Source organism: Cherax quadricarinatus, unplaced genomic scaffold (assembly GCF_038502225.1).
Source record: "Cherax quadricarinatus isolate ZL_2023a unplaced genomic scaffold, ASM3850222v1 Contig3844, whole genome shotgun sequence".
Taxonomy (NCBI): domain Eukaryota; kingdom Metazoa; phylum Arthropoda; class Malacostraca; order Decapoda; family Parastacidae; genus Cherax; species Cherax quadricarinatus.
In genome coordinates, this window is record NW_027198870.1 from 26,559 (window position 1) to 37,377 (window position 10,819).

The window sequence follows — 10,819 nt, forward strand, 5'->3', positions numbered from 1 at the left end:
ATTATCATACATAACAACATACGTGTAGAGAACCTAGGATAACCCAAAAAAGTCAGTGTGACTTATTTCCATTGCCTTCACTCAGAGCTTCATTTCTTCTCAAAATGATGTTACATGAGAATGGGAGTGTTCTTCTTTATTAATTCTACCGTATCAATGTAGAGACAACCTGTACACAATGTAACTTGTACACAAACCAGACGTGTACATTTCGTTTGTTTACAAAACTTACCTTCCCCTGGTTTGTTTACATAACTGCGCCTGCCCCCTCTCATGTACTCATTCTTTCTCTCTCTCATTTATTCGTTTTATCTCATTTACTTACTCCTGACCCTACATTAAGACTACAAATATTTTAAGGTAAGTAATGAGTGAACTGTATATACATTTTATCGCTCTGGGATGCTTAAATATCATAGAATAGTATGTGTGGGTGGGGTGGCCTGGTGAGGCTATTACAATACATACCACACTTGATTTCTTACAATAAATACTACTTGTCTCACCCTAGATTAAGACTATAAATATTTTAAGGTAAGTAATGAGTGCACTATGTGTGTATTGTACCTTTTTATTGTTTTTTGATGCCTGGTTCTATTGCTAACTTAATATATGTTAGTGTAAACTTGTTATCTAGTGTTTGTATGCATTTATAAGTGGAAAAAAAGGGTGTTCCACTTTACGGCGATTTCCGCTTTACGGCGGTAGCCTGGAACCTAACCCGCCGTATAAGTGGGGCCTTCCTGTATATGACTTGGTCTTGGCTCGCCGCATGATTTTTTTTTTTTTTTTTTTTTTACACAGGGTTTGACAAGGTTAAGGATCCCTAGCTTTATTGACAAGCTATTTACAGGTTAAGGATTCTTAACTTTATTGGCAAGCTAAGAGCTGTTACCTACATCAGCTCATTCGAAAACATTTTTATTGTTATGAGACATACAAGTAGGGAACAGGATGAAGTTGGAGCCATCTGTGGGCCAGCATTTTCATTTGATCAACTGACTTTATCTCGTTGACATCGTTATGCTGTACGAATATGTTCCATACTCGAGTCATCCTGGGTATATATGATCTCAGATGGAGTGAAGTTCTGGAGAAGGGTACAGCCAGAGTGAAGTTGCTGCTTTTTGCCCGTCTTGTGGCATAAAAGCTTGTTTCACGCTGTCCTCGAAGTGGATCCAAGTGTGGTACTTTGACAATATTGGCCTTGTACATAACAGTAAGGCCACCCACATCCCTCCTGTGTTGAAGGCTCTGCTGAAATGACAGCATGCAGCCCGCAGGCCATAGTTTGCCCACCACTGCCCTAAGCTATGAGAAACTGCAGAAGCCTTATTTAGCAAGTGCTAAGAGAATAAGTATTAGGAAAACAGGTGTAGCCTAGTTGCCTGCAAACCTGGCTGTAACATAGCCAAGATATGAACAAGCAAAGGCAGCAGAGACAGTAAATACTTATATTTCCTTCACCGAACAGCAAGCAGTGTATGTACAAAATATACAGAGAATATGTACAGTAAGGCAAATGCATGCAAGAGACAATGAGGACCGTTGTGACCAGACTTGGAGGCAAGTCTGCCAATGCTGATTCACAAGTGTATCCACATCGCTTCACAACTTTGGTGGGTTTCCTTGTGTTCAACCAAGGTGCTTAGCATAACTCGTTTATACCCTTAACACCTGATTAGCTGGTCAGGAGAGCATGCCTATGTAGCCAGTAAGCCTAGTTCCCATAGTTTTCCCCAGAGGGCAAGACTGGTGGGCATGTCACTTCAGCCTGCCCACCCCTGCCTCTCACTCAGTGTCCAAGCATCCTAGTCAGCAAGGCCTACTCCTCTCTCCCTCACTGGCTGTGTACCTAGATATTGCAAATAAAGAAGCCTCCGAAGCCTTATCATTACTCCCTGTTACCAAGAATGACACAAATAACCATTTTAGTAAACACTGGTGACAGTGGTGCCTCACAGCAATTGTTTGCCCAGAGGAGTGAAAGATGAGGAATGAAGTTGTCTTCACTTCATCTTCCCATACAAGAAGCATCCGTCTCTCAACGAGTATCTGGTTGTTGTGTCTGCAAGTCTTAGCAGCCAGACACAGGTACAAGCAGAAACCAGGCCGAAATTTGTCTAATTTCTTTGAGAAATTAAGTGCCATCCCTGGGACTCCACCTGGAGTTTACCTGGAGAGGGTTTCGGGGGTCAATGCCCCAGTAGCCTAGTCTGAGACCAGGCCTCATGGTGGATCAGGATCTAATCAACCAGGTTGTTACTGCTGGCCACACGCAAGCTGACATATGAACCACAGCCCGGTTGGTCAGGTACTGACTTTAGGTGCTTGTCCAGTGCCTTCTTGAAGACAGCCAGGGGTCTATTGGTAATCCTCCTTATGTATGCTGGGAGGTAATTGAACAGTCTTGGGCCCTGGACACTTACTGTGTTGTCTCTCAGTGTACCCTGGTGCCCCTGCTTTTCATCGGGAAATGTTGCATCTCCTGCCGAGTCTTCTACTTTCAAAGGGAGTGATTTTCATGTGCAGATTTGGTACCAATCCCTCCAGGACCTTCAAAGTGTATATTATCATGTAGTATCTCTCTCGCCTGCATTCAAGGGAATACAGATCAAGGACCTTCAACCATTCCCAGTAGTTTAGGTACCTTATCATACTTATGTGTGCCATGAAAGTTCTCTGTACACTCTCCAGGTCTGCAATGCTGCCAGCCTTGAAGGGGGGACCGTTAGTGTATGGCAATATTCCAGCCTATAGAGCACAAGCAATTTGAAGAGAATCATCATGGGCTTGGCGTCCCTAGTTTTGAAGGATCTCATTATCCGTCCTATCATTTTCCTAGCAGATGAGGTAGATATATTGTTGTGGTCTTTGAAGACGAGATCCTCTGACATTATCACTCCCAGGTCCTTCCCATTACTTTTCCGCTCTATTCTATGGTTAGAATTTGTTGTATACCCTGACACAAGTAGTTGAAATCTCTCCTCGTTGAACTTCATATTGTTTTGAGTGGCCCATTCGAAGATTTGGTTGATGTCTGCTTGGAGTCTCGTGGTGTTTTCGATGGACGTCACTGCCATGGTAATCCGGGTGTCATCCGCAAAGGAAGACATGGAGCTATGGCTTACATCTCTATGTCAGAAATGAGGATGAGGATTATAATGGGAGCAAGTACTGTGCCTTGTGGAGCAGGCTTTTCACCATGGCTGCCTGGGACTTTACTCTGTTTACTATTACTCTTTGTGTTCTATTTGTCAGGAAGTTAACAGATCCATCTACCAACTTTTCCTGTTATTCCTTTATCACACATTTTGTGTGCTATTACACCATGGTCACACTTGTCGAAAGCTTTTGCAAAGTCTGTGTACATTACATCTGTATTTTGTTTATCCTCAACAGCATCCAGGACCTTGTCATAGTGGACCAGGAGCTGGGACAGGCAGGAGCGACCTGCTCTAAACCCGTGTTGCCCTGGGTTGTGTAACTGATGGGTATCTAGGTGGTTGGCTATCTTGCTTCTTAGAACCCTCTCACAGATTTTTATATGGGATGCTAGTGCTATCGGTCTGTGGTTCTTTGCAACTGCTTTACTGCCACCTTTGTGGAGTGGGGCTATGTCTGTTGTTTTTAGTGTGAGGGATGACACCTGTGTCCATGCTCCCTCTCCATAAAATGCTGAAGGCACACGATAGGGGCTTCTTGCAATTCTTGATGAACACGGAGTTCCATGAGTCTGGGCCTGGGGCAGAGTGCATGGGCATGTCATTAATTGCCTCTTCAAAGTCTTGTGGAGTTAGAATAACATCCGAGATTTTTGGGATGACCAAATTTTGGGTTTCGTTCATGAAGAATTCATTTGGAATGTCGACCTTTAGTCTGGGCAGTGGCTCGCTGAACACTTAATCATACTGGGACTTTAGTATCTCACTCATTTCTTGGCTATCATCTCTGTATGTCCCATCCTGACTAAGCAGGGACCCAATACTGTATGTTGTTTTTCCCTTACATTTGGTATAAGTTTTTTTTTGTTTGTTTAATTTCCTTTATAGCTTTTAGTTCTTCCTGTGATTCTTGTCTCCTATAAGATTCCTTCAGCTTAAGTTCGATATTTGCAATTTCATTGGCTAGTGCCTCCCTTCGTATTTCAGATATATTGGCCCCACTCAGCAGCTCTGTGACTCTTCGTCTTTGTCTGTATAGGGAACGTCTCTCTCTCTCTCTCTAGTTTACATCTCTTTATTTTTCTTAATGGAATGTGTCTTGAGCAGATCTCAAGAACCACAGAATTCATTTTTCAAGGCAAATGTTCGGATCTATGTAGTTTAGGATATCTTCCCAGCTTGTTTCATTTAAGACATGGTTTACTTGATCCCATTGCATGTTTTTGTTATTGAAATTGAATTTCGTGAAGAGACCTTCATGACTGCTCACATTTTGCTGGTCTGGAGCCCTGTGCATACATGTCTATACCTCTGTTATGTTGTGATCTGAGTGCATTGTCTTTGATACAGTTATATTACATATCAGATCGTCATTGTTAGTGAAGATGAAGTCCAGCATATTTTCTAGTCTTGTAGGCTCTACTATTTGCTGGTTTAAGGTGAATTTGGTCCAGAGATTTAATAGTTCGTGTGTGTGTGAATTTTCATCTGAGCTGCCTCCCGGGGTGATCTCTGCTAAAACATTGTTTGCTATACTCCTCCATTTTAGGTGTCAAGTCGAAATCTCCTAGTAGTAAGATATTTGGGGCAGGAGTTGGGAGATTTTCCAGTGGTCAATTTTCTCAAGCTGCTCCTGGAATTGCTGGGAAGTTGCATCTGGAGGTTTGTATACTACCACAATGACAAGGTTTTGGTTTTCAATCTTTACCACCAAAACTTCAACTACATCATTTGAGGTGTTTAGTAGTTCTGTGCAAATGAGCGACTCTGTGACATACAGGCCAACCCCCCACTTGTTGCCTGTTTAGTCTGTTGCATCAGAATAGGTTATAACTTGGGATCCATATTTCGTTGTCATAATAATCCTTTATGTGAGTCTCTGTGAATGCTGCAAACATTGCATTTGACTCCGTGAGCAGTCCCTTGATGTAAGTAATTTTGTTGTTTTTTGATGGCTTTAGACCCTGTATGTTTGCAAAGACAAATGTCGTTGTATTGGTGGAAATTAGGGGGGGGGGGCTATTTGCTGGCTCTAATATCTGTTGTTCTGGAGTAGAGGCCAATGTCCGTGCCTCTGCTCCAGAAGTGTTTTCAGGTGATGTAGGATTATTGTCATTTCTTGCCAATCTTTTTTCCCTCCTGGCCCTAAAAAACCTCTGTCCCTGGAGAGGTTGTGGCTTTTCTCTTTTGTTTCCCATAGTCTGGCTGGTCTGTATCTTCTAATCCCCTTTAGATGATGTGCCTGGCAGTTTGCATTGTAGCATTTTCTTTCATGGATTGATGAGCGACACATTTCTGGGTGAAATAAATTACAAGAAGAGAAGTTGCACTCTTCTGTTGTCATGTGGGTGCGGCATTTTTTGGGATGGTCAAAGGTGCATGTCCCACTTGTTTTACCAGATATACCGTGCCTGCAGATACCCAAGGCATAGTATTTACATAGATTGTAATTCTGTTTGCTAGGATTTATTGTAGCTGAGTTCACTGCTGGTGCATTTATTTTTCCTGTTTCCTCCCTATCTTTTACCCCTGTATGGACACCAGTGCTTCCACCAGGTTTTGCTTGTATTGTGTCAACACTGTTCCCTTAAGCATCATCCCATTTTGATCCATCTCCAGCAGTATGTCTATTTTGAACCTCTGGACTGAATAACGTTGTCTTCAGTGTCCTCCAGGACATCACTAGTACCCTCATGAACACTGTCTTCTAAGACATCACTAGGACCCTCTGGAGCACTTTCCTCCAGAACAACACTAACACCCTTAGCACTGTCCTCCAGGACAGCACTAGCACCCTCAGGAGCACTGTCCAAGACAGCCCCGTCCCTACTACCCATCTTATTTTCCCAGCTGTCATACCATGCTGACATGTCTTTCAAGAACGATGTTTTATTGGTGTTCTTTTCTTTTAATACAAATGTCATTTTCTCATACAGGTGTATCTCGTTTGGGCAGACCCAAAAACATCTCTCTGAGTTTATGTCAAGTGTGGTCACTGGTTTAAAATCCCTGCATATACCATGAGACCATTGACCACAGAGATGGCAAGAAATCCAGGCCTGTTTTTGTCCCTTACCCTTTCTGCAGACTACACAGATCTTCATGGTGATGTTCATCTTACAATACCTGGCAATTCTCCTAACTAGCTAGTCTATAATTCCCCAAAGTATTTAATCTTTTGTAACAGTTCTTCCGATTTGGCTTTATTTTCAACGAAATCTTTTGAATCTGCCAGAATCCAGTGAATATGGACGAATCCAGTTAGTGGATTACTGTATATCTTTTTTTTAATCACTGTAACAGTAGATCTGTCTATCTGTATTCTAACTATTTGTTGTAGTTACTGTTTGAGTGCTTGATAAGGGTGCAGAGAGCCCTGTCAGTTAGTGAAACCAGCCAGAGGATATCTTGCTATCAACAAATCCGTTTGAATCCGGTCACTGGATGAATCCAGGCAGATCCGAATTAGCTTCACTGGGTGATTTTAGACTAGCTCATGAAAAGGACTACTGGAAAAATTAAACAGAGTAATATGTGTTCAGTTTGATACAGAAAGTATAACTTGCATGTTTGGGCACCGGTGGCTTCAGTATATGAAAATTACTGGAGGAATAATGATTTTCGATGTGTATATAGTGACCGCTGCTAACTACAGGTTTACCACACTGTATATGTCACTCCATCACAATAAGTATTAACAACTATACACTGTTCATCATATTTCTACAAAACTGTACACTTTTCGTATTTCCTCGAGATTTTGCACCTCTTCGTATTTCAACAGGAATGTTTTACCCTCTGGAATCACTAATTATAGGTCAGGTACACTAGCCGACCTGCTTGGGAGGGTTCTGACGACTGCTGACAACTGTTTACAACATGAACCTGCCTCTTTGGGTCTAACAATTCAGTTTTAAATTTCACCTTATCATTTATTATACATATACTAGGGTACCACTGTGGTATGCACTACAACACTATGTATACACACTAGTATCCGGGAAACTGCCTTTCCCCTGACAAAAAAGTTCTAATATTATTTTCACCGACACGTTAGGCCTAAAATTCCCCTCTGAGAGTATGGTTATGCTTTGTTATTGGACACTGATTCTCCCACGCTGTTTCTCAAGTCATGTGTTCAGCGTCACTTGTATGTTGCTGCTGTTGTTTTTCAGCTCAGCACGGCTATTTCAGCAAGTCGGAGGCGAGTGTGGTGATTTCTGCATCCAGTGTGTTTCTCCCATGTTTGTGAGTGGGAAAGGTGGAAGTGGCCGATCCTTGCCTCACCCACGCTCGCCCTACTGTACACCACACCATACACCACTGAATTCTTTGCCAGAGCTGTGTATCCGAGTGCCCGAGGTCACTCGAAGCCATGTGGATCACGAAGCCACGTGGATCTACAAGCTGCATGGGTTAAGTCAGACGTCCCACACCACATGATGTGGTCTGCTGCTGCATCACTCCACTGACATCACCCACGATGCTGCCCAACTTCACGATGTCTGCCTGACATCACCTCGCAATGTCACCCTATGACATCCCTCACGGCGTCACTCCAGGACATCACCTCGAAATGTCTGCTGACTTCACCTTTCTGCCTGATGTCACCTTGTGATGTCACCCCATGACATTACCTCACAACATCATGCCTGACATCACCACATGTCATATCGACAGTGTTAGTTTCACAGTGAGCAATATGTTGTGTTGTCGAGAGGATTGAGAGAAGATATATATCATGTGTTAATTAATTCCTTTCAGTCAGTGTTGTCACATGTTCGTGTATAGCTTAGTGTCGATTTTTGCACAGAAAAGCATCATTTGCTAGTAAGCCATGTTGTAACACATGTGCAGTGTGGGTGTGTGCAAGATTTCCTTGTCACCCAGTGTGCCCCGCGCATTGACAACTGACATTAGTCAGTTCAGGCGTCAGTTACAGGCATCTGAGCCTCTTGTACAGAAAGCTCTTATTGTTTGCTGCTTGTGATGCCCTGCAGAATTGTACCTGCTATAATTCCCATCCTGACCTTCAGAGCAGTTATATGTAGAGAACCAGTCTGGGGATGCTTAGACTAACCTCTGCTATAACTACAACTGCCGAGAGAATGACACTCGTCAAGCCACAGTAAGACCTTGTCAGCAGGTGCTGTGTCAGCCTCCAATCACAGCTTCAGTGAGCAGCCTGCACAAAGATGATGTCACTTTGACTGCTAGTCCACTCATTGCAGTACAGTGTATGATGTTGCGACTTCCAGATGTTTCGCCGAGTCATCTCTGCCACTACTCACTCCATGCTCGCCGGCAGTGAGAGCCCCAGCAACAGTACCAGTCGAGAAATGTCATGAGTGGCTTGCCAGAAGAAGTCCTGCCCAGTTGCCCAGTACTGACGATTCCTCACTCAAGGGCACCAGTAGGGTGTGCCCCAGGTTGAGCGAATCCTGCAGCGACTACTACAACAACTGCCTCACCGTCACAGCTCAGCCTTCGCGATGTCTCTGTCCCTCGCTGGCATGGCCCCTTGGGGCCATGGGCACAAACACACTGCCTGTGTACCCAGATATCGCAAATAAAGAAGCCTCCAAAGCCTTATCATTACTCCCCGTTACCAAGAATGAAACAAATAACCATTTTAGTAAACACCTATACACAGTGGTGGGCGCAGCTAAGAGAAAAGTTAGTTTCACTAACCGCTACTCCACTAATTAAAAAATTAGCTCTGTTAATGCTAAACTGCTAAACAGCCAAAAAAATTAGCAGAAGCTAACGCTAAACGCTAATTTTTTCACACGAATTCAGATTTGGTTTAGTTTTTTGGTTTTTAACTTTTACTTTTAGGACTTATACTCGAGTATAAGTACCAGTGTTGTAAAGCAACAAAATAAAACTCCTTGAGTACTGTACTTAAGTAAGTTTTTTTGGTATTTACTTTTTAAAAAGTACTGAAATTGCTCACTACTTTTACTTAAATACTGAAGTCTGTTATTACTTTTACTTCACTACAATCTGATAACAATGCATTACTCGTTACATCATCAGTAATTTTTGAAAAGTAAACACTGAAAAAAATTACTCAAATACAGTACTCAGGTAGTTTTACTTCTTTACAACACTGGGAAAGGTACTGTACTGTTAAACTGTCGTAACTTGCAATACCCACGAAAATTAAGAAAATATCAGAAAAGCTATAGTAGTAGTTTAATAAGTGCTTATAACCTTTTAAGATACTCCTACAGCTGCCCAGGGTGTGACGGGACATCAACATCTTGCTGGGGTACAGCAACTTGATCAGGCTGACAAAGGCGGGGGATTTCACTACATGCAGCAGTAGCATGCTGCAGGAGAATAGGTCCACAATCTTTGCGTCCACCACAGACTGACGGACGCTAGCGCCAGCAGCAACAAATGCTTTACCAATGGTGGTCTGGCATGCTCTCTTTGCAGGTGGCTGTGACAACTGGCTGCTGCTCCTGCTAGTGGCGCTGCCACAAGAAGATTGCCCGTATTTTCCATGGGAAGATTCGGCCTTGATTATCTCCTCAAACTTGATGACATGCACTGGGTGTTTCCTTTTAACATTCGACTTTAAGTTGTAGAGGCTCACTATCTATCCCTTGATGATGGTCTCCACAACAGTAAGGAACAAACACGTGCACCATTGAAAAGGCATTACTTTCCAACTGCCAATAATTATTAATTTTTTATAGCTGTCTCAAAGTTAGACGAACTTTATTTAGCTGAAGCTAATTGGTCCACTAACGGTTTCTGAAGTTAGTGAAAATGCTAATCCATTAAACAAAAAGTTAGTTCCACTAATTAGCGGTTAGCGGAACTGTGCCCACCACTGTCTATATCGGTGTTTTTTGACATATGCCAAATAAAATATAATATACTTTTAGAATGTCACAATAAAGCTGTGTAACAACTGAACTTGGTAAAAATGCAGACAAGATGCACAACAAACCATGTGGAGGTGGTTTGGTTACTCCATTTGGTATAACTGTAACAACTTGTTAAGTCCTGTATTAAATTTTATAACAAAAAATTGTTGATATTTAATGTAAAATGACCCAAGTGGATCTAGCGCTTGGTTTTCATTATAATAATACTTAATGTAAGTAGCACATCAGGTATGGATTCAGAACCAGATTTAGGCATAAGTAAATGACGAAATTCTTAAATTGAGGTCCCTTGAGACTAAAAGGTCCTGAGGTGTAGCTTGTTTGCCTTATGCCTAAATCTGGTCCTGATGTACATAAACACTATAGCATTCAAGTACTCACACTCGGTGAAGCGATCAGTGTCAGTGTAGAGAGGTTGAGCGTGGGACTTGCGCCTTGGGGTGGGATGGGAAGTAGCGCCCTCCTTGCCATATGCCATCAGTTCCTGGCACCTCTCCTTGGCCCCAGGACCATATTCTGTCATCACAGTGAAGTTTTAATCTTGTAAAATATGAAACATACAGGGCCAAGAGCTGTGACACAACCACATATAGGCTAGTACACCCTCATGCATGCATATGCATACAGTGTATGACCCTTTTGGATTTAGTGCTTTACCCTTGGTTATAAGAAACTTTGAAGAGACTAAAAACTGGATCTGAGAAAACAGAGGAGGTACGATTGACCGATTTACTTATAACCTTCATAATTATT

General features: G+C 42.5%; 1 protein-coding gene across 1 annotated transcript in view; it reads right to left on the minus strand.

Annotated features, from left to right (window-relative positions):
- LOC138852087 (UPF0193 protein EVG1 homolog) overlaps positions 1–10,606 on the minus strand; it is a 34,524-nt gene extending 23,918 nt beyond the window's left edge. Inside the window, exon 1 of the mRNA XM_070081729.1 lies at positions 10,448–10,606. Within this exon, the coding sequence (XP_069937830.1) occupies positions 10,448–10,589 (142 nt within the window). The 5' untranslated portion in view covers positions 10,590–10,606. The remainder of the gene's footprint in view (positions 1–10,447) is intronic.
- Between the last annotated feature and the right edge of the window lie 213 nt (positions 10,607–10,819).